The sequence below is a fragment of the Natator depressus genome, chromosome 21, assembly GCF_965152275.1.
Source record: "Natator depressus isolate rNatDep1 chromosome 21, rNatDep2.hap1, whole genome shotgun sequence".
Lineage (NCBI taxonomy): Eukaryota > Metazoa > Chordata > Testudines > Cheloniidae > Natator > Natator depressus.
Window position 1 is genome coordinate 7,048,070 of NC_134254.1, and position 24,719 is coordinate 7,072,788.

A 24,719-nucleotide genomic window follows, 5' to 3' on the forward strand; every position below is an offset into this window, starting at 1 on the left:
CCATTGTGCTATACAAACACAGAGCAAAAAGATAGTCCATGCCCCAAAGAGTTCTGGTTTTCTTCCCCTTCAGCCAAACCTTCCCCTACTAATGGCACCCCCAGGAGACCAAAAGTTTTGGAGAGTTTTCTTTACAGCCCAGCAGGCAGATGCCTGTTTGGAGAAGCATGTGTCAGTAATGGGGGCAGGGCAAAGGAAGAAAGAGGAGCTCCGAACTCAGGAGCCCTGGCTGGCAGAGTGGGGACAGGGAGTTGGTACTGAGATCATTCTGACCGCTCTGCCATTTGTGGGCTTGTACTGTGGGAGTGCATGTGCGTATATTCATGTGTGCGTAAGTATTTTAAGTGCATGAAAGTGTAAGTGCATGTGAGTATGTGTGTGTGTGGGTGCATCAATTAATGTGCAAATGTACTTAAATGTATATGGGGGGCAGGGTGTGAGGATGTATATGTAAAGATACGTGTTCATGCATATGTATTTATTAACCCTTTCACTACTGCTGGACCACTCGTGTCTCGACTGCAGTTTTCATTCAGACTCCATCCATCTGAACAGCACATCGGATTGCACCATGCACCACACCAGGGAGGAGCCGCCAATTTCCTGCCTGTACATAAACTGCCACCTAGCACAAAAGGGGTCACTAAAGAATAGACCCTGGATTAATTTCAAACAGGAGGCTTTATTTTTTCCCAAGGCTATGGACAAATAATTCGTGAGAGAGTTAATATTACAGAGCACTTGTCTTCCTAGAACACGCTTATTGTTTCCATTGCCCTAAGAAGGCCTCTCCGCCACAATATCACCTCTAATCTTACTTTTCTTTATCTCTTGTGCCTTTAATTATTCATCTGCCCTTTTTGTGCTCATTTATGCAGCCTTATCAGCTGACATGAGCCCTGCTTTGTTTTCAAGTTCTGATATGTCAGTCTGAACTACCTGGTACGAAACTCTTGTGGCAAGCAAACAGGGGTCAATGAGGCTGGGTGCTGCAGAAAAGGCCAATCCTAGACCATAAAAAAGGCCAGAAACAAAGCAAAGCAAAACACATAACACAAGGGGCCAGAACAGATTCCCATGTCCAGTAAGTTCCTTTTTTACACTGCTCGGGCACTGCAAAGGGAGCCTTCAGGGGGGAGTGAATTTACGCACTACACTTGTTTGAAGGCGAGTGTGTATGTATACAGGTCTGTGTGCTTCTAAGAGCATGTCTGTGCCTGAGCAACTGTGTGAACAAGGGCTTGTGAGTATTATGTGTGTATCTCCGTGTGTATTTGTAAGACAGTGTGTGTGACCTGTGTGTGTCTGCGAGGTTGTGTCTCCATCTCTCAGTGTGTATGTGTGTGTTTTTTAATTTGTGTGCGCAACTCTGTGTGCATCAGTGTGTCTGTGTGTAACTGTGTCCACGTCTATTCATGTATGACTCTGTGTGTATATGTGTGTGTGTATATATGTGTGTGTTCCTAGAGCTTTAATTTCTGTAGCAGCTCAAAGTACGTACATAGAAAAAGCCAAATGCAGACAGCAAAAAAAAAAAAAAAAAAATTCTGTTGTTTTTGTTTCCATTGCCTCATCGGGCAATGAAAGGGTCCAGGTCATATTTCATTCCTCAGAGATTCAGTATAACATATAGAGAGAAATTCATTTCAGGCACCAAAGGAACCACCATAGGCCAGTCCTGCCGAAATCCATCTGTCCTGCTACCCTGGATCCCTTTCTTCTGACTGTACAAATCAGGTTGCCAGGAGGCTGCTGCATGGTATCAGCTTGGAACAGGAGGCTGTCACCTGGACCCGCAATCTCCCATTTGAGCCGACAAAGCTGTATCGGCATCCATCAGCAAAGAGAGCCGGGCCACAAAAATGAACAGAACACTGAGGACTGGGGCCAGGGAACTAGTTTTTCCTCTTTGGGGTCCTGCCAGGCCATTGCTGATGTGAGTGCAAGGATCTGTTGTCATGACCTTTTCTATTTCTCGCTGTGAAATTACCTATGGATTTTGTTGCTTGCTGTAAGACAAGGACCACTCTGCACAGAGCCAGGCAGAGTGTAAATGGCTCACGCTGAGCCTAATGCACATTCACCCGGCCACTCCAGCCCTGTCCCACCCCGCCCCACCCCACCACTCAGCCAGTGCACCTGGAGCCTGACCTGCAGCACCCCTACTAGTTCATCCCCGGAACCCCATCCCAGCATACAGCAACCCTTGTTAGTCCAGCCCGGAGCCCAAAAGCACCATAGCCCGGACCTGCCACCTACCCGATGGACCTGAATCCAGACCTGTATCACCATCACCCCTTTGCTATTCCAGGCCTCTCCACCTCCTCAGCTCTGTCCACACACTTCAGTCTCCATCTGCAGCCATTCCTACTCTTCCAGACCTGGGACCCTCACCTCACCTCTGCCTGGCAGCAGCCCATGTTTCGAATCCTGGCCCATCCCCCATAGCTCTGCCAATTCACTTCAATCCTGACCATCTTTTCTTCCTCTAGGTCTGACCCCAGCCTATTCACATACCCAGCACTGCCCAAGTATCTCAACCCAGGGCTGCTATTCGAGGTCCCAGCTGTTCCTGAGGCCAAACAGTGTTGCCCACTCTTGCGATTTTTGGTCTTTTTCTTAAAGTCCCAGCTCCTGGAGTCATGTTATCCTGTGAGAATCTCAGCTTTCATCTAAAGCAAAAATAAGTTTCCAGCCCTCATGACTGCGGAGAAAATCTTGAACATAGGAACCCTAAAGGCTCAAAACCCAGAAGGCAAATCAAAAGAACCCAAACTATATTATTTTTAAGCCATGTTCCTGATTTTTGAGGGGCAGACTAGTGAGTTTTGGGGTTGGCGATGCTGCTGTGTGAGCGAGTGGCATTTCAGTCATGTCTGCCGAGTGTGCAGCTGAGACCACCAAAATCATGACATGAGAGCTCCTGAATCCGCTTTGAACCACAGCTCTCAGAGCGACAGTTTGGTACACTGGGCAACTGCGCCTGAGAATGAAGTGAACAATAAATTCATCTTCTTCTCCCAGTCACTCAGAGGCAACAGAGCTGAAACCTGCTCCCAAGTAACGAGCATGTGTCTTTTCCCTCACTGGCTGCACTTTGTCCTCAGAGTGCTGTGCAGCTGTGTTAATCTGCACTGTTTCATAATTAAGACGGCTAAATGCTAGATGGAAAGATCATCCTCTCTATTAGCTATGTGCAAAGCAATTTAAAAAATCTCTTTGGACAGTCCCAATTTGCAGCCACTTACCCTGTCTGCATACTTCTGTTGGCTGTGTTTATTGCTGATCCAGGATGAAAGCCTTCAGGAAATCTCGGCTAACAGGTGCCTGAGGTCTGGAGGTAGGAGACTCAACCCCCTACCCTGTGTGCTTGATCCTATACCATGTAGGCAGGAAATACTTCATGCACTGTGCTGAACAGGCCAGGGGAGCGTGGGGGACCTGGATCTCGCATTAATGAGATGCTGCCACAGGAGCAGGAGAGAGGCCTGAGATAGGGGCATGGCGCTTAACGCCCATTAAGCAGGATATGGGTCCCATATGAGACACATCCAGGCCCACGCCCCCTTTTTAAACCTTTCCAAGTAAGAAAGTGGGCATGCAAGGGGCGGGCATGCTCAATGCACTGTGCTACACATAACACACAAACTTACATAGCCTCTGCTCATGCACAACACCACCCTGCACTCCCTGCTGAGCCTGGTGCTAGGACTTCCGGGATCAAGGCCTTTATGCAACACCAAGGATGTAAGGTCTTTGGGGGTCGCTGGATTGATTTATTAACCGTGCGCCCCATTCAGTAGCTCATGTCAAGCTGGCTGCATCGTAATAACAAACAACTAATAATAAAAGAAAGAAAGAAAATAATAAAAAAACCTCATGACACAATAAGGGCTAATGATGGAAAGGATCTGAAGGAAGTGACAGAACAGAGAAATGGAAATGATCATTAGCTGGCCCTGTAGCACTTTCCACTCCTCCCCTGCATGGCTGGCTGCTGGGATGGAACATGGTCCATTTCCCCTTTCTCCCCACTCCTCCTGGATGCTTGTGGGGGCAGAGTGGAGTGGCAGGGGTTCCAATGGATCTGCTCAGCTCTATCCTGCCAAATGCTAATTTTTCCAGTAGGAAGCAGTCTCATGATAAGGAAGTTCCTTGGGACAGAGATTTCTGGTACAGTGCCCAGCACAGTGTGGCCCCAATCCTGACTGTGGTCTCTGGGTCCTGCTATGATAATAAAAAAAATCTGTGCTCTCTCTCTTTCTCTGTCTGGGACCCAGAATTTCATCTTTAAAACAACAGGCTATAAATGCAGCCCTTGCTTATCCCAATCTCTTCCAGGTAAATAAACAAGCTGGCATCCTTGATGTCTTTCCAAGCTCGGACACATTGCAGGAAGAGCCAGTGGTTCTCCAGGTCTTCTGCACCAGGCAGACACAGCTGTTTGTTCACAGTGAGAGAGAGGGAAAGTGAAGATTAGATATAGGCGTCAGGACTTCCAGGTTTTGTTCCCAGTTCTGGAGCAGATGTGATGTCTGATAGTTACAGCAGGGAACGGAGTCAGCCAAGATTCCTGGATCTTATATCTTAGTGTGGGAGACAGTGTGGTTTAGTGGTTAGCACAGGAGATCAGGAGCCAGGATTCCTGGGTTCTGTTGTCAGCTCTGGGAGGGATGTGTTTCTGGTAGGTAGGGCTCAGGAATGGCAGTGAGGATCCATGGATTTGTCAAGAACAAATCACGCCAAACCAAACGAATTTCCTGCTTTGACGGGGTTACTGGCCTAGTGGCAAGGGGAGAAGCGGTAGATTCTGATTTTGACGCAGTCGCAACATGACTTTCTCATAAGCAAACCAGAGGAATGTGATGTGGATGAAATTACCATAAGGTGGGTGCAAAACGGGCGGAAAGATTGTACTGAAAGAGTAGTTATCAATGGTTTGCCCTCAAACCAGGAGGATGTATATAATGGGGTCCAGCAGGGTTATGTCCTGAGTCCAGTGCTATTCAAAATTTTCATTGAGGAGTTGGATAATGGAGGGAAGAGTATGCTTATAAAATCTGTGGATGATACCACGCTGGGAGAAGTTGCAAGCACTTTGGAGTACAGGATTAGAATTTTAAACAACCTCGACAAATTGAAGAATTGGTCTGAAATCAACAAAAAGAAATTCAAGAAAATTAAGTGCAAAGTACTGCCCTTAGGAAGGAAAAATCAAAAGCACAATATCAAAACGGGACTAGCTGGTTAGGCAGTAGGATTGCTGTAAGGCATCTGGGACTTTTAGTGGATCACAACTTGAACATGAGTCAACAATGTAATGTACTTGGTAAAAAGGTTATTATTTTTAGTGTATTAGCAGGGGTGTTGTACAAAAGACACAGGAGGTATCTGTCCTTCTCTATTCACCACTGGTGAGGCCTCAGCTGGAATACTGTGTACAGTTCTGGGCACCACACTTTAGAGAAGATGTGGACAAACTGGAGAAGGTCCAGAGGAGAGCCACAAAAATGAAAATCTGACCTATGAGGAAAGGTTAAAAGAAACTGGGCACGTATAACCTTGAGCAAAGAAGACTGAGGGGGGAACCTGATAACACTCTTCAAATAGGTTAAGGGCTGTTACAAAGAGGAGGGTGAACAATTGTTCTCCACGGCCACTGAAGGTAGCACAAGAGGTAATGGGCTTACTCTGCAGCAGGGGAGATTTAGGTTAGTTATTGGGAAATACTTTCTAACTATAAGGATTGCCCAATTTATGACCTACGGATGAAAAGTGCTGTGTAAGAGGTAGGTATTATTATGGTACAGGGCACTGCAAACACACAGAGTGAGATAGAGTCCCACCGCAATGAGTTTACAACCTAAAGAGACAACAGATAGGAAGGGAAACTGAGGCACAGAGAGGCAATGTGAATGCCCAGGTCACAGGCGGAGCTGGGAATAGTGCCCCAGTCTTCTGACACCCAGTCCAGTGCTCTACTGCATAGTCCATACTGTTCTTAATCATTGGGCTATAACCCATCATCGCAGCTGTTTAATTCCTCTCCTCTATCATGAGGGTATCTCCTCCTACTGGAGGGGAATGGACTAGACGATTTAACAGGCATTCTCCATTTACGATCCTATGGTAAATAACTGTATCTTTGACTCTGCTTCCCCCTGCTGCAGCTACTTTATAGGAAAACTTTAATCACGGAACAACGGGCAGCGTGTTAGAAAAAGCCATGGGGACAGATGGCTTAGCAGTCAAGTGACGTGGCACTCCTTGGGTGAAATGACCACGCAGTCCATTGTTCTCATAGCAGTTTGGGTCTCAAAAGCTGCTAAAGTCCTTATGCAGGATTTATACAGCTCTGCGCAAGATCCCCTTCTCTCTCCCACAAATCCCTTTCCCGGGAATATGCAACGGCACATTCCTCACCTTCATTTCACCCAGAGACATGCCGAAACAGCCAGCAGCCACCAAAACCAGCAGGCTTGTTTGGTTAGGCTGAGCTGCTAGCTAGCATTAAAATTCATCTCACGGACTGGGATAATTACAGCAGCTTCCTCCTGGGCAGAAAGACATCCTCTTTCCAAAGGTGCTTGGGCTGCTCTACTTTTCAGCAGGGCTCTGTCAAACGTGTGCGCTTTGAAGCTGTTGACAGGAAGGGTAGGGGGAGGCAATGGGCTAGGAGATCAGGATCTTGTATGTCGACTAGGCACTGTCTGAACTATTCACCTCATTGCTCTGGGGGATGGAAGGAGAGTTGTACATAAGACTTGAATCTGGTCCCACCAGAGCTATTGGGAGCAGGATTAGAATCTATCTCCGGGGAGCGCACAAATCTACCTCAGACTCTTCTCTCCCTGCTCCACAGGAACTAATGGCCTGATGACACTCTCTACATGAGCGGCATTTACATCAGCGAACCCAACTTTCAACATCCCTTCAGCACATCTAGGTGTGCAGCTGATAAGGTTCACGCTATCTAGCTAAGCATTTGAGTGCACCCATGATTGGTATTTTGGTGCCAGGTTAGATATCAGGATGATAGACCTCCCCCCCAGAAATACCTCAGACAGAAAGAAATAAAATCTCTGCCTATTAGTATACACCTGATATGGAGGCTGTTTAAGACCCAGTCCCTGAAGGGTCCAATCCTGCAAGGTGCTTGAGCCTTCAATTCTGGGTTTTGAAGGTGCAGGATCAAGCCCTATGTGCTGCCAGATCTCTCTGAAGAGCACATGAAAAACCCTGTGAAGCAGAATCCCATTCCTGGCACCCAGGGGCCATGAGTGGCAGGGCAAAAGCTGAGAAACAGGACTTGTGTTGAAGATATCAGACTGGATATAAGGCGTACATTTTTAATGGTGACAGTAAATAGCCACTGGAGCAATCTACCAAGGGTTGTGGTGGAGTCTCCATCACTGACAATTTTTACATCAAATTGGAGGTTTTTCGAAACACTTTGCTCTAGGGATTACTTTGGGGCAGTTCTCTGGCCTGGGTTACACAGGGGGTGGTGGGGGTGGGGGGGTGGTGTCAGACTAGATGATCACAGTGGTCCCGTCCGGCCTTGGAATCTATGAATTTTCACTCTCCGAATCAGCCTGCAGGCATAAGGCTGCAGATCTGGAGCCAAAGCCTGTCTCAGTTACACCCATGCACTCCCCAAAGGGGTTCACATGGCAGTAACTCAGAGCAGAACGGTGTCATGTAATGGAACACCCAGCCAAATAAGACCATGACTGCCCAACAAGCCAGCTGATGAGTTCATTAAATCAAAATGATTGCAAAGGGGGGATGAGTTATGAGTTAAAAATAGGCATTGAGGCCAACCCGAGGAGGAGGAGGAGAAATTATTGAGCACATGATGTTCTCTTTATGAGCTAAAAGATTCCCGCCCAGGAGACTACAAGGATTAAGCAGGAGCCCACAGTCTGATATTAGCTGAGCGGCCACTATGTGAGCTATGAGAAGTGGCTGGTTATGGTGCATAAGGCTTTCTGGACAATACATCGACCTGAGCATGCTTCTGCAGACAAGCTGCAACCACTGGGGGAAGGGAAGGGGAAGACAAGTACATTCCTCCCCACCCAATCTTTTTACCTTTCTTTGTGACGTCCTCAGTGTAACTGCAGGACTCATGCATTTTCCCTCCTGGCTCCCAGCCACCCACTGACACCACCCGCCAGGTCCTGCTGCATTGACTCAGGGCTGGTTGACAGCAAGAGGAACTGGATCAAGCTCCTCCTGGCTACAAAGTTGCCTGGGAATCCCTGCGCCTGAAATCACTGTCTGAAGGGATGACTGGCAGCTACGCTTCATGAAGGGGCTTTACAAAAACAGCAACACCAAGGGCAGCAGCTGGGGAGACCAGAAACTAACCACATCCGAACACAGCTTCCTTGCGTGTGTGTGTGTGTGTGTGTGTGTGGCCTTCTGAAAGATGATCCCAACACTCCCCACAAAGCAAGCAATGCCGCAACGTGGTCAGACAGGGTACATGCAGGGGGCAGCGCAGGCTGAGTACCTCTCTAAAGGATGCTGGCTGTGGCTGGCTGACTGTGTTGTACCCAGATATGATCCCATCGTTCTATACTCTTCCTGCTACAGGTTCTTGGGCCCCATGTCCTCTCTAGAGCAGACTCTAACAATCCCCTAGTTCACCTTCTGAACAAAGCGCGACCACCACATTAAAGACAGGGCCTATTAAGGGTGCTACAGGGTTTAATCCTACGGAGACGCTGGCAATTGCAGCCATCAGACAATCTCTTATTTCCTAGCATTAATGCCCAAAACAATGAGAGTCACAGTGGCAACCTGCCTGGAGCCTGAGGAACACACCTAATTTCCTTACAATGGAGCAGACGGCAGCTCCTGCATCTTTAATGTGGAGATACTGCCCATGAATACCGGAGGTACGTGGATCAATAAACACCATTGTGTGCTAGGACTGGCCTCTGTATTAAAGATGGGGCCACAGCATGGTAGAACTCTGCAGGCCCTATTTGATTTCTCGCGGGGAGTGGGCCAGGCATTCCCAGGCTTACGTCTTTCCACGGTTAGCCCTACCTTGTCGGCGAGGCACTCCGACTCCTCCGGGAGGAGGTACACAGCCCCACTTTCAGCCAGCAAGATGGCGGTGTCTGTGGCAGATGAAGACCTTGGCCGGCCCTGGTGCTGATGCAGTATGGCTGTGAGGCTACTATCCTGGGGAGCCTTCCGGACCAGATGGGGGCTGCCTTTCTGGGGATCAAGGGAGCTGCTTTTGCTCCGGCGGCTGCCGCTGTGCAAGCTGCTCCCTCTCTTGATGGATGGGCGGGAGCGGATCTGCTGCAGCACCCTGTTGAAGGCAGTGGGGCGTACGGGGAGGTCGTGGAGGGACATGGCGTAGGAGACACGGTGCATCTCTGGCGAGCGTTCCTTCTCATCAGGGGAGTCGTGGTCAGACATCCCGTAGTGCTGCGACAGAGAGTCCTGGGAGTTCTGGTGCTCTCGTTCCCGCGACCTGCGGCGACTGTGGAAAAGGTGCTTCAGGCCATGGCCAAACATGGAGCCTTCGGAGAGCTGCTGTATTTTCTGTGACAGAGGAGAGAAAACAAAGCACACGACCCACTATTATTATACCCTGGACTGTATGTCCCTGCTTTTAATCAGTCCATATACAGCAGCTAGACAGTACGGTGACGGAATGACAGATGAAAAATACCCTTTAATGACATTACAGCCCTGGGGCCAAATTGTCCACTGGTGTAAAGTGGTGCAACTTCAGTGAAATCCACTAAATAACACTGGGATCGTGTAAAAGAAGACACTGCTTCCCTGCACGGCTGGAGGGCTTTCAGAAGGCTGGGACTGTGTTGTACCCGGGCACTTCAGCATGTGCTTTAGAAAGATCTCACTGCTGACAGCAGTTCCTTGCAGCATGCAGGCACAACAACCTGAATGAAGGCTGGTGTGGCAGCTGTAACTTGACATCTCTGTGTTCTTCCCACTCAGGTTTTTCTTTTGCATGTCAGTTTCCCCAAGCCCCCTATTTTTGCAGGTCTTCTCTGCCCTCCTTGCCTTTCAACAAGGATCCCTCTTCTCCCCATCCTGGGATGTCAAACCAACCAGATCCTAATGTTAGTGCCTTTCCCTTCGTCCAGTTCCCCATTGCACCCCTGAGCCCCTCCTTCTTTTAGCAGAACGTTACCATTGCCTCCCTCATTCGCACTATGCCATGGAGGTCCTGTTGCTTATCTCTGCTGGCAGAAGGGACCACCCTGCTCTTCCCAGATAACAGCTGCTAAGCGCTGCAGGCCTGTGAGAAGAACATGCCAGAGTTCTGTGAATAGCAGCATGCAGTGCTGCTATTGCCAAGCCTCCAGACCAGTTCAGGCTGCAGACATTTAAGTCAAACCTAGCTCTGATACACCTTGCAGGGGCCAGGGAGGAGTTAACTCCTCTAGCTACCAGATACAGCATTGCACAACAGACATTCTGGGCAGAGAGATTCTCCTTCCTTTGAAGCACTACACATTGGCCACCATGGGAGGCAGGATCTTGGCCTTGCTAGACTGATGGCCCTATACGCTTCTGTAACAGCACCAACAGTCAGGGAGGGCAGCGTTGTGGTGCGGCAAGCACGCCAGCCGCTGACCGTTCAGTAGGCTTCGCTCTTATAGAAAGGAGCCAGTGATGATTCAAGATGAGGCAAGGTTATGGAAGAAGAGAGGCCAGAAACAACGTGGCATCTCTCTATAAAGATGACAAGGACACACGGTGAGTCGCAGCTCCACTCCGCTCAGCTGTGAATGGCTCCGAGAGGATGTTCGCTTCTTGTTAGCATCACAGCTCTGTGGCTCCACAAAACATCTGTTCCTGCACTTTCACTAGAGCTGGAATGCACCAAAGACTAGTCAAGGTCGTTCAGTGCTCAGTAATACTTAACAGCTAGCACTTACCCAGTCCCTTATGAACTTCTCCTAAGTAAGCCGCAGTGCGCATCTCTGCAGCATTAATCCCATTTCACAGGAAGGACGAGCAAGAGGGAAAAAGGCTACCTGGCTCGCCCAAAGCAACAGAGGGCATAAGGATCAGAGCTGGGATTAGAACGCCACAGTCCCGATTCCCAGCCCTAGACTCAGGTATAAAGTCATGGCTTATTTCCGCTCAATGTATAAGACAGTGGCTGCTCTGTAAAGTCCCACCGAGGTTCCCACCCTGGCTTTGTGCATACTGCCGGTAGCGAGGTACAATGGCCCTTTCAGAGTAGAGGAGCCCAGAAGGCCCCATTCAAGTGAGCTGAAATGAACAAAGGCCTGGGAAATGGTCTGGTAGTGGAAGAGAGGAAGCGGTTCAGGGGAATTAGGAGTTGGACGGGGGAAAACCCAGGCACACTGTTCCTTTAAGGGCTTGGGATCAGCAGCCCTGTAATAAAGGTTGGGTTAGGGCTCCCCTCCCTTCCAGCCAATTAGGAGGAGTGCACTGGAGGAGGGCAGTATATAGTCTGCCTTCTCCAGCAGAATAAGGGAGATGCTGGGAAGAGGAGATTGCTAGAGCCATAAGGTCAAGCTCCAGGGAGAGACAGTGATGAGCTGTGACAGGAGAGCTCAGTGTAGAGCCAGAGGTAAGTGTGATCCTTTGGTTTTCAGTGTTGGACTTTATTGGTGGAAATGTTTTCAACTGTTTGTGGTCACTGAACCAGCCCCAAGTAGAGGCTTGTAGGACTTATAAGAAAGGTTGTAGGGAGGTCTGTAAGGGGCCCTAGAGAGGGAGGCTGATGAAAAGGGAATTCTGACTATGAGAGACTACTCTGTAAGAAGCAACCTTGTTAAATGCCCCATCCAAAGACTTCAGACACTAATTCTCCAGTTTCACCTATGCAATCTCACTGATTTCAAGGGTGTCTCATAGGTATTGCAGTGAGGAAAGTTTGACCACTTGGCTGTATTTTAGCCAAGAAGTGGAGAAGAGAACTGGCTCCACGGTGAGGAAAGAACAGTTTGGGATATACAGGTATAGGTTTTTTTTTTTTTTTTTTTTTTAAAAAAAAGCTAAATCTTAGAGTCAATGTGACAATTTCTCACAGCTGTGTAAGGATTCTTACTCTTAGCACAAGCCCCAGGAAAAAGAATGGGGCTGTTCTTCCTAATGATTTCTGATGATCAAACACACCTGTGAGGTTTCTCTATGGAACCTTTGGAAGGGTTACCATGTAAGGGCCTGATCCTGCTATCAGATCTGCACAGGAGACCCCCTGTGTCCCTACAGAGTCCTGGTGAAATCAAAGATCATCTGTGCAGGCACAGGGATGCAATGCCAGGACTGGAGGATTGGGGTTTAATTCACCCCTCCTGGAGCCCAGCTGGCAAACCCACTTTTCAGGCTGAATCTTGTCACACCTATGGCTAAGCTTGCAGAAGGAAATTCCGCTACCATCCCTCCATGCCCATTGCAAGGCATGATAGGTTCTAAATTACAGATCCACTCCTGCAGGCCTTCCTCAGGCAAAACCCTAATCTTCTAAGGCAACCAGCCACCCCAGAGGTGCTTATTTGTGATACCTTTAGAATCATAGAATCATAGAATATCAGGGTTGGAAGGGACCCCAGAAGGTCATCTAGTCCAACCCCCTGCTCGAAGCAGGACCAATTCCCAGTTAAATCATCCCAGCCAGGGCTTTGTCAAGCCTGACCTTAAAAACCTCTAAGGAAGGAGATTCTACCACCTCCCTAGGTAATGCATTCCAGTGTTTCACCACCCTCTTAGTGAAAAAGTTTTTCCTAATATCCAATCTAAACCTCCCTCATTGCAACTTGAGACCATTACTCCTCGTTCTGTCATCTGCTACCATTGAGAACAGTCTAGAGCCATCCTCTTTGGAACCCCCTTTCAGGTAGTTGAAAGCAGCTATCAAATCCCCCCTCATTCTTCTCTTCTGCAGACTAAACAATCCCAGCTCCCTCAGCCTCTCTTCATAAGTCATGTGCTCTAGACCCCTAATCATTTTTGTTGCCCTTCGCTGGACTCTCTCCAATTTATCCACATCCTTTTGTAGTGTGGGGCCCAAAACTGGACACAGTACTCCAGATGAGGCCTCACCAGTGTCGAATAGAGGGGAACGATCACATCCCTCGATCTGCTCGCTATGCCCCTACTTATACATCCCAAAATGCCATTGGCCTTCTTGGCAACAAGGGCACACTGTTGACTCATATCCAGCTTCTCGTCCACTGTCACCCCTAGGTCCTTTTCCGCAGAACTGCTGCCTAGCCATTCGGTCCCTAGTCTGTAGCGGTGCATTGGATTCTTCCATCCTAAGTGCAGGACCCTGCACTTATCCTTATTGAACCTCATCAGATTTCTTTTGGCCCAATCCTCCAATTTGTCTAGGTCCTTCTGTATCCTATCCCTCCCCTCCAGCGTATCTACCACTCCTCCTAGTTTAGTATCATCCACAAATTTGCTGAGAGTGCAATCCACACCATCCTCCAGATCATTTATGAAGATATTGAACAAAACCGGCCCCAGGACCGACCCCTGGGGCACTCCACTTGACACCGGCTGCCAACTAGACATGGAGCCATTTATCACTACCCGTTGAGCCCGACAATCTAGCCAGCTTTCTACCCACCTTATAGTGCATTCATCTAGCCCATACTTCCTTAACTTGCTGACAAGAATACTGTGGGAGACCGTGTCAAAAGCTTTGCTAAAGTCAAGAAACAATACATCCACTGCTTTCCCTTCATCCACAGAACCAGTAATCTCATCATAAAAGGCGATTAGATTAGTCAGGCATGACCTTCCCTTGGTGAATCCATGCTGACTGTTCCTGATCACTTTCCTCTCATGTAAGTGCTTCAGGATTGATTCTTTGAGGACCTGCTCCATGATTTTTCCAGGGACTGAGGTGAGGCTGACCGGCCTGTAGTTCCCAGGATCCTCCTTCTTCCCTTTTTTAAAGATTGGCACTACATTAGCCTTTTTCCAGTCATCCGGGACTTCCCCCGTTCGCCACGAGTTTTCAAAGATAATGGCCAAGGGCTCTGCAATCACAGCCGCCAATTCCTTCAGCACTCTCGGATGTAACTCGTCCGGCCCCATGGACTTGTGCATGTCCAGCTTTTCTAAATAGTCCCTAACCACCTCTATCTCCACAGAGGGCTGGCCATCTCTTCCCCATTCTGTGATGCCCAGCGCAGCAGTCTGGGAGCTGACCTTGTTAGTGAAAACAGAGGCAAAAAAAGCATTGAGTACATTAGCTTTTTCCACATCCTCTGTCACTAGGTTGCCTCCCTCATTCAGTAAGGGGCCCACACTTTCCTTGGCTTTCTTCTTGTTGCCAACATACCTGAAGAAACCCTTCTTGTTACTCTTGACATCTCTTGCTAGCTGCAGCTCCAGGTGCGATTTGGCCCTCCTGATATCTTTCCTACATGCCCGAGCAATATTTTTATACTCTTCCCTGGTCATATGTCCAACCTTCCACTTCTTGTAAGCTTCTTTTTTACGTTTAAGATCCGCTAGGATTTCACCATTAAGCCAAGCTGGTCGCTTGCCATGTTTACTATTCTTTCGACTCATCGGGATGGTTTGTCCCTGTAACCTCAACAGGGATTCCTTGAAATACAGCCAGCTCTCCTGGACTCCTTTCCCCTTCATGTTAGTCCCCCAGGGGATCCTACCCATCCGCTCCCTGAGGGAGTCGAAGTCTGCTTTCCTGAAGTCCAGGGTCCGTATCCTGCTGCTTACCTTTCTTCCCTGCGTCAGGATCCTGAACTCAACCAACTCATGGTCACTGCCTCCCAGATTCCCATCCACTTTTGCTTCCCCCACTAATTCTACCCGGTTTGTGAGCAGCAGGTCAAGAAAAGCGCCCCCCCTAGTTGGCTCCCCTAGCACTTGCGCCAGAAAATTGTCCCCTACGCTTTCCAAAAACTTCCTGGATTGTCTATGCACCGCTGTATTGTTCTCCCAGCAGATATCAGGAAAATTAAAGTCACCCATGAGAATCAGGGCATGCGATCTAGTAGCTTCCGTGAGTTGCCGGAAGAAAGCCTCATCCACCTCATCCCCCTGGTCCGGTGGTCTATAGCAGACTCCCACCACTACATCACTCTTGTTGCACACACTTCTAAACTTAATCCAGAGACACTCAGGTTTTTCCACAGTTTCGTACCGGAGCTCTGAGCAGTCATACTGCTCCCTTACATACAGTGCTACTCCCCCACCTTTTCTGCCCTGCCTGCCTTCCTGAACAGTTTATAACCATCCATGACTGTACTCCAGTCATGTGAGTTATCCCACCAAGTCTCTGTTATTCCAATCACGTCATAGTTCCTTGACATCACCAGGACCTCCAGTTCTCCCTGCTTGTTTCCAAGGCTTTGTGCATTTGTATATAAGCACTTGAGATAACCTGTTGATCACCCCTCATTCCCAGTATGAGGCAGGAGCCCTCCCCTCACAGACATTCCTGCCTGTGCTTCCTCCCGGTATCCCGCTTTCCCACTTACCTCAGGGCTTTGGTCTCCTTCCCCCGGTGAACCTAGTTTAAAGCCCTCCTCACTAGGTTAGCCAGCCTGCTGGCAAAGATGCTCTTCCCTCTCTTCGTAAGATGGAGCCCGTCTCTGCCCAGCACTCCTCCTTCATGGAACACCATCCCATGGTCAAAGAATCCAAAGCCTTCTCTCCGACACCACCTGCGTAGCCATTCGTTGACTTCCACGATTCGACGGTCCCTACCCAGGCCTTTTCCTTCCACGGGGAGGATGGACGAGAAGACCACTTGCGCCTCCAACTCCTTTATCCTTCTTCCCAGAGCCACGTAGTCCGCAGTGATCCGCTCAAGGTCATTCTTGGCAGTATCATTGGTGCCCACGTGGAGAAGCAGGAAGGGGTAGCGATCCGAGGGCTTGATGAGTCTCGGCAGTCTCTCCGTCACATCGCGAATCTTAGCCCCTGGCAAGCAGCAGACTTCTCGGTTTTCCCGGTCAGGGCGGCAGATAGATGACTCAGTCCCCGGAGGAGACTTTATTCATTTCAGGGCAGATCCTCCACTGGTGTAAACTGTCCTGCCCCACTGAAGTCAATAGAGCTATGACAATTTATACCAGTTGAGGATTTTCCCCCTAAGCTGTGAGTAGCTCCACTGAAGTCAATGGAAATACTTGGAGTAAAGCATTACCCACTTTGACTAAGAGCATCTGGCTTTTATTTTTTTACTTCTTGTATAACAAACTCCAGTAAAAGCCAATGGGAGTTTTCCCCAGGTAAGGGGCTGAGTGAAAACAAAAGAAGGACCCAGGAATTGGCCCAAAATAAGTAAGTTCAGCTAACCATTTTCTCTGGAAAGTTCATGCAATCCCTGAAATCTTCACTGTATGACTGCAGCATAAAGGAAAATAATATAAAAATAAAAACCCAACCTTTTCTTTACCTAGAAAAACTATGGTTACTAGTAGGTTTTTTAAACTTTGTTGCCAATGCATGACAACGCATCACCTGTCCTGATCAACATGCTCCAGAAATTAAACAGCTGGAGTTCTGCCAATGTGCTCTTCCACTTCTTCTGGAAACAGACTGCAATTGTGTATGCCTCGTAAGATTAAACTGCAGCTTGTGGTCCAGGTGGAAGAGGTGAGCAGCAACCTGGAGACTGCAAAAGGCTCCTCACACCGTGCACAAGATTGTTCCAAGACATTCTTCTCGTATGGGACACCCATTTATTCGTGCCCAGAGACTACAGGTATTTAAACAGGTGCTCAGTTTCTGACATTAGCTGGGTGGCCACTATGTGTGAATTATAAAAAACAAAACAAGCTGGTGCCTTTCTGCATGATATATCAGTTTGGTCATACATTGCTTGGCTATTCGCAATAGCTACAGAAAAGAACTGGTAATGGGATATAGCAGGCAAGATTCTGATCTTGAAGCTTGTCTACAAGGGGAGCTATTCCAGAATAGCTATTCCCAATTAACTGCATGTGTGGATGCTCTTATTGTGGAACAAGAGCGCCTTATTCCAAATAAAAGTGGATTTGGAATCCACTTCCAAATCCACATCCTATCTTATTCTGGACTAATTTTCAGGTGTAGAAAACTCCCTGGTTACACCAGTAAAAAGCCAGAGTGACTCCATTGGAGTCAACGTAACACCCAGATTTCTACCTGTTTAAGTGAGATCAGGATTTGGCTGATTGCCTTCAACCTCCACATCACCAATTCATATCCAGCTAGTGACTGACTGTTGCTGCCATTGGATGGCTGCTCAGTGACCTCTGTGAAACGAGCTTGTTGGGTTTCAGTCCAGGTACCGGTAGGTCGGATGATCCCATCTCACAACCCACCATTCTCATTGGCTGGGGGCTGAATGAGCTACGGTAGCTAGATTATCCTCTCACCCCTCAGGGCAGCATCTCTATATCAATTCAGGTCTGAGGCTTGTTGGCAGGACAATGTGAGGGAAGCCTGCTGTGTCACTACCTGTGTGGTCTCTGCTTTGAGGTTAGTCTGAGCACTTCAGAGTGCAGTATTGAAATCCTTACCCTATGGAGGCAATGGGAGTCTTACTAGTTACTTCAGTGAGGCCAGAATTTTGCCCCACGACTGCTGGTGTCACTTCCACCTACATGCACATTTTCTCCTGCCTGAAAAGATGTGATGTGGGCTCAGAACCAAGAGCTGCTTTTAGCAAAGCCACCAAATTCTGGAAAGGCAGCTGTGTTTGCAATACAAATTCTACAGGAACTTGCAGGTGACTGCAATATTTCATGGCTGGCCCCCCCAAAAAACACCCTGCAAAAAACCCAAAACTGTTTATAAACCAGAGTCTAAGTCCATAATGGTTCTGCTTCTGATATTTACAAGAATCAGGGTGATAACTAGAGAGAACTACAGCACTAGCCACTACAATTACACCATAGCACAAAAACTTTAATCCTCTCATTATCCAACCATCATGCAGATTATATTCCCGAGGTTCTACCTGAGAAAAATGTAACAAATCCGCTGTGCTGTCTCTACTTCAGGAAATCGTGATCTAAAGTTTATTCTATTTAGAGTTTCTATGGAAACAGAGACAGCATTAGATAACCATAAACCCACAGATTTTTACCATTCGGATAGAAGGTTTGTTTGCCCTTTAGAAGCTCCCTGGGAAAAGAAATGACCAGTCTGCATGCTTTGAAAGTAATAAAAGGAGGCTTTGGTGAGGAAAGAGGGAGAGAATAAAAGAAAATAACTTTGACAGCATCTAGGAGTTCCAGTTATATCAATGTTTCCACTGGATACACAAGGTCCGTATCTTCCACTGATGTACACTGGCATAGCTATAAAGATTCAATGGAGTTAAACCAGTTTACATCAGGTAAAGATCTGGAGTGAAATCCTCTACCACTGACGGCAATGGGAGTTTTGCCATTGATTTCAATGCAGCAGGATTTCACCCCTGACCTATAGCTTTTTCAGTAGGTTCTAAGCATAAAAAAATCATTTTGGCCTAAAACTTGTCCTAAAAAACGTCATCCTGGTGATTACATCATCCCAAATTTCTGAGGGGCTGTACCCACAAGATGCTCAAAGGACATCTGCATGCAGAGAAAGTCAGAATCATGTATTGTGTTGGATGGGGCAGATTCAGTGCTACATTGAAGTCTTGCAAAAGTAAAGGAATTTACAAGGAAATTGACCAAAATAAGTAAAAAAATTCGGTTTTTAAATAGGTGTGAGCCAAAGCTTTGAGTCCTTTGGTTTTTATTCAGTTTTTAGTTGGTTAAAACTTCCACTTGTTTCCAGTGAGTTTTGCCTCAGTAAGGACTTGAGGGTTTGGCCCTATATACTTTAATCTGAAAGGAATAGAAAAGAATAAAGCAACTGTTCACTAGAGTCTTGTTTAGAAATAGGTTGGGAAATGGCTGGTGCTCATATCTCTGAGAAAACAACTTTGTTTTTCAAAACTTAACTTTACAGATGGCTAGCCCAGAAAGCGGAATAAGCCAATTTAACAAACAAAAAAGCCTTTAAAAAGTGAGCAACATAGGCTGAGACTGTGGGTGGCCAAATCGCCTTAGAAAAATCTCCATCATAAATCTTTATAGACTATGGTGACTTTAGAGATTGTTTCATAAAGGGATTAAGATTCTGAAGTCCCTTCATGCTGAAGTTTGATATAGTTTGCTAAAAGGAATATCATCCAAAATATCTATGAATCAAGGCCAAAAAATTCATGGCAATCTGTTTGGTTTAAAAAAAAATCCACTGTTTCAAAAAGTGACTAATGTACAAATCTCCATGACAGATCTCTTAGGCTTCAAAGATCTACCAATTATGCCTTGGGCTTTTTTCAGTACAAAGGCCCTGATTCTCCTCTCACTTACACTAGTTTGATCCTATTGACTTCACAGGAGTTACTCCTGGTTTACACCAGTGTGTGTACGAAAGGAAAATTGGGCCTGAATTGTTACTAGCTTTGGCAGGGTTAAATCAAAGGTTTTCACCTTGTTAAAATGTTATCAATGTGTAAATAGTTAACAGGAGAATAGGGTGAAACACCATTTTTAACCCAGAACCATTTTTAAACAATCAGTTTTATCAAACACAAATGAAGAAACAGGAGGAATTTTGTAAATACTAAGGGACTGCTGGAAGTTCAGATATCTTATCAGTCACTATCTGAACCTCCTGGGTGTGTGTGTTCCTTTGTATACCTAAATCTTTCAACCAAGATCTGTGGCAGCGGCTCAAAGCACAGCCTTCATATACCATGTAAGTCCCACTTTATTTCTTAAATACAATAAATAATATCACCTAGAGGCTCCAATCAAGACTGGGCCCCCAGGGTGGTAGGCACTGTACAGACACATAGTGAAAGATGCCTTCCTTTTCCAAAGAGCTAAACAGAGACACAGGTGAGGGAAACTGAGGCACAAAGAGGAGAAGGGACTTGCCCAGGTTCCCACATCATGTGTTTGGCAGAGCTGGGAACAGAATGCAGGTTTTCTGACTCCCAGAATGATCTATCCACTAAGCCCTGCTGCTCTCCTGTCTTCATTGGGACTTAAATTGTATAGACAGACTCCGGTGCTGGTGCTCTCACAGGGGCAAATACCATCCCAAATAGAGGACTTTAAGACCATTTCAGATTGCATGTGCATGGACAACTAACTCACCCCTAACCCTGAGAGGTCGGGGGCCAGGCCAATCTAGGAATAGCTAGCAACTCTAGTGGAAAATCACACTGGCCCCATGAAATATTTCAAATGGTCTCTGAGCTTCTGCTCGTGGCTCAATTGGTCCCCACTGGCCTCCTGCAAGTTTCAGTTGGAGGATGGGTAACCCCAACAGAACCACTGATCTCTTCCAAAATGTTGCTGACCAATTGGACACAGTGGAAATTTTTCCACATGGAAATTTGATTAGCTATTGCTGCTGCCTATGCCATGCCTATCCTTTGGAAAGCCAGGTGCCAGCACTCGGCAGTCTGCTCCCTTTCACCAGCACCACCTTCATATGGGAAATAAAAAAGATGGCAGTGACTTAAACAGTAATACAGAGCAATAGGTATATACACATATATTATCCAAAACAAGACACTCCTGTATGCACGCTTCTTCCCCCAGGGGAGAGGATGAGAGAACAAATGTGACAGATGTAAATCACATTGCTCAGTGCATTACTGGAAGGTGCTGATACTCCTGTAATGAGCACAGTATAAGAATCTATATAAAATAGAATCTTTGGCACCTGTAATTATTTTTCAATAATGCTGTGACCCTGCTCAAACTCCAAACTTGGAGTGAAATTTGAAGAAGGGCTTCAAAGCAATTCAGACTTTGGCCATGTCCCCTTCTCCTGCCCCATGCATTAAAACAGCTAGATCTGTATCATAAAGAATGCAATTCCTCTCAACCCACAAGCATTTCACCCTCTCCTGTCACCTATTTGTTTTCTGAACTGACTCCAAAGAAATTAAGAATCAAACTTTTCCTTGCTGAGGGGTGAAAGCAAGGCTGGCTTAGATGCTGATGAATATCATAGGTGCGCTTAAGCTAATGCACCTGTATTTTCATTGTCCAAGGTACAAGCAGGTCAATTGCCCTGGTTCTGCAGCTGAATGCAGCCTCTATACTGTTGAATGTACTAGACCTATCCAGAACACTGTTGGCTTCAATGGAATGTTCTTAATGGACAAAGGTGAGTTCCTGCACCGCAAGGGACATTCAAAGTGAGCAGTAGCAGGGGGCATAACGTGTAAAGGGGATTCACGGTTCTAAACCTGACCACATGTGTGAAATGCTCCCCTCTGCAGCCCAAGACCTGTGCACCATCCCCCAGCTCCCTCTGGAAGGCTCAAATGGGATTGTAGTGGCACAGGTTTTTGTGACAGCTCGCTGCATGGGGTGAATTTCATCTTGCGTGAGGTAGTGTGCATGAAAGGAACATGAAGGAACAACAGCATGTTGATGAGCCCAAGAGATCTGGGATCCTGTGGAAGGTTCAGTTAACCTGGGGCTTCCTCCTAGATGAAGCATGTAGATACATTTTGCCAGTAAGCCCCAGCGAGGCCTTTAACAATGAAAGCATGGAAATGTTAATGCTCACAAACGCAAGAGGCTGATATGTAGAAGCACAGTGCAAACTTCCTCCAATTGCTAGTCCATCAATGCAACACCATCCTGAGCCAGGAAAGGAAAACAGGGCTTCCCCCTACAGAAACTGCAGCACCACAGGGCAAGGTACTTTTGCTTTTGGCTGAGACCACCCACACTCATGTCATTTGATGTAATTCACATTTGAACCCAGAACCTCCAGATGTGTGAAATGAACTCGTGTGCCACCCTTTTAATCTACTCCATGCCTCCCCACACCCAATGAGCAAGACTTCAACTGATGTAGAGTGTGGTCAGTTGGTTATAGCAGGGAACTGCGAGTCAGGAACCCTGGGTTCTCTTCCTGGCTCTCACACTGACTTGCTGTGTGACTTTAGGCAAGGCACTTCCTGTCTCAGTGTCCCTATCTGTAAAATGGGGATGATGATCATCATTCAGACATACCTCCCCAAGCTATGTGAGCATGAATTAACACTTGTAAAGTGATTTGAGATCCTTGGTTGAAACATGATATGGAAGGAAAATGTCGTCGTCGTCCATTATTAACTGCCTGGAGTTCTTGCCTCTGAGCAGTGTGAATCGTTAGAGAACCTACTCACACCCCCACACTTTTGAAACATTGGTTGACATTAGCCACAGTCATGCAGCACAATCCCCTCTATGTGCATGAGAGAGAGGCAGAGGGAATTGGAAAGGTCTGTGCCTTGAGCTAAGCAGCATTTGATAAATCGGACCATTCCAGTGACCAAGATACTTCTGTTCAGGCCATTTGACTGCAGGGACATTCAGGTAACTTGGGGGCAGGGACTTAACTTACCTTCATGGTGTCCTTTGAATGGCTGATGCAAAGGAGTGAATTCCAACGTATGTGGGGGTGATGGCTTTTGTGGGGGAGGAAGGAAAAGTGTCTTATCTCCCCCTCTAGGCAACCCATGGGTTGGGAGCATCGATAGTCTCTGGCTGGAACTGCAATGAGGGGCCTTGTAAGGTTCTCTAGGAGGGGAATCTGGAAGAGGGGGACTCTTGGCAGGTTCCTTTGTGGGGTCCAAACCCACACGACACACAGACCCACACAAATAAGGAATAAAAGAGCAAGAGTAAAAGCTGAGTACAAAGTTCAGGGTTTGGCCCCAATGAGCATTTTTCCCTGAGTAAAGTCTAGGTTTCAACTGAGTTTAGCTTTTAGGGTTTGGCTCCACAGACCTGATCCGGTGCCCACGGAAGCCATTGTAAGTCTTTCCATTGACTCCAATGAGCTTTGGGTAAGACTCTGTTTGCAAGAGGTCTAATCCTGATCTCACTCTAGGCGCAAACTGTCTCCTCCATTACAGCCAGGGAGCTGCCACTGATTCCACTGGGAGTTGCACCCAGGTGACCAGAAGCAAGGGTCTGTCTTTAAACCATGTTACTATGACAACACTAAACCGCAGCCCAGCCCACGGAGAATGAGACCCTACCTATGAAATCCTGCCCACAAAGTCAACCACCCCACCAGGGGAAGTCTGGGTAAACAGCACCAAGCCCTGATAGCAATAAACTGACCAAGCTGGAGGAGGTAAGTGCTAAAGTCTGTGATCCCCATCTAGGCACTGTCAACTTCAAGCCCAGATCCTCGGCTATGCCCAGCTCAGGGACTGCTCTAATCTATGCCAGCTGGCTATGGCTTCCAAAGGACTCCCCACCAGCCAGAGACTGCCATAGCTCAGCGTACTCTGGCCACTCCCCTTGCCCCAGGATGGGGTGTGGTGCCAGAGCTGTCTACACTGGCTCTGCAGAATTCCCCTGCAGCAGAGTGGGAATGTGCAGAGGGGATCTGGCTGCTTTCCGCTCCCTTCACACACCGGAGCAGCACAAAGCGGGTCTGTTCTAGAGCTCACGGAAGTCAATGGGAGGGTTTCCACTGACTTCACGGGCTTGCAATCAGGACCAAGGAGAGGAGTGGAACTCTGGATGGAGACTTCAACTTCCCAGCTGCTCTTAATTTCCAAGGCCAAACGCATGGGGACCATTAAGATTGAGGTGGTGATGATTTTAGATCAAACCATGGCTGCATTCAGCCCCTGGTTTCTATGGCCATCAAATTCATCCAGTTACAGAAAAAAGAGAAAATATACACAGATCTTCACTGCCTGGGGAAAGGCAGGAATGAGATCTAAGGGGTAAAATGCCTTTATGATACATCTTCCCCCCCCCCCCCACCCCCGGACACCCAGTCTACTGTTTCTTACAGTAAAAGATCTGAACAATTTCTTTGGCAGTATTTTGTACAGATTCAGCTTCTCTGCTGCAGAGCTCAGAAATATCTACCACCTAACATATTTTTTAAGCAGTGTTATGTGTCCCACATCTGCTCTTCTTGCCAGGACTTTTTTTGGTCATGGGAAGCTTGCTCATACCAAAACAGCAGGGTTAATACTTGTGTAAGAAAATCTGCCATGCATTTGCAGTGAGGGGGGAGACCAGAGAAGTAAGGGGACTGGCAAGAACAGAAAAGAGCCTTTTGTTTCCAGGTTGCTAGCACAAATCCAGCATAGGCCACTGGTGACCGAAAGTTACCATCTGATCAGTAGCCTCTGAGATTGTTTGGAGGGTAGGTCTCAGTCCACAGCACACAACCACCATAATTAGCGTAGCTGGTAGTCTCTGTACAGAAGCCAAGGGCTAAATAAGCCATTGAGACTGATCTCACCTCTCAGCCCTTATAAGTAGCTGCTTCAGTTCAGGATGAGATGCACTAGCAGGGGATGGTGTGGGGCAGCTTGCCCCACTGTCTCTCCCTGTTGGATCTATTCTCTCATCCTCTTACCTCCCAGAACTATTCTCCATCCCTTCCTCTCACCTGCTTTCCCCCCTTCCTCTCTTAGAAAATCCTCCCACCCACTTCTGCCTCTGCTCTTTCCCTGGTCCCACCTCTTATGTTTCCTTCTCACCTCATTTTTTCTGCCCTACAGCATGAACATATCACTGCAGGCACAATCAGAACAGCTGAGCAGTTGGATCAGGTGTGCATGGAGCTGCTCCAATTGCCATGTAAGCTGAAGACCAAGTGTCTGTCAAAGGAATCAGCCAGCAAGAGCTACTTTAGAAGTGCTCTGGGTGAGTGAGGCTGCATGCCAGGTGAACGTGCTTCTAAAA

General features: G+C 47.4%; 1 protein-coding gene across 3 annotated transcripts in view; it reads right to left on the minus strand.

The window, feature by feature from the left end:
- TMCC2 (transmembrane and coiled-coil domain family 2) overlaps positions 1 to 24,719 on the minus strand; it is an 84,492-nt gene that overhangs the window by 56,915 nt on the left and 2,858 nt on the right. For 2 of the 3 annotated variants that reach the window (XM_074936363.1, XM_074936362.1), the window contains exon 3: positions 9,061 to 9,567. The exons of the other annotated variant lie outside the window; for it this stretch is intronic. In XM_074936363.1, coding sequence (XP_074792464.1) covers positions 9,061 to 9,567 — 507 coding nt within the window. The remainder of the gene's footprint in view (positions 1 to 9,060; positions 9,568 to 24,719) is intronic. 3 annotated transcript variants of the gene reach the window in all.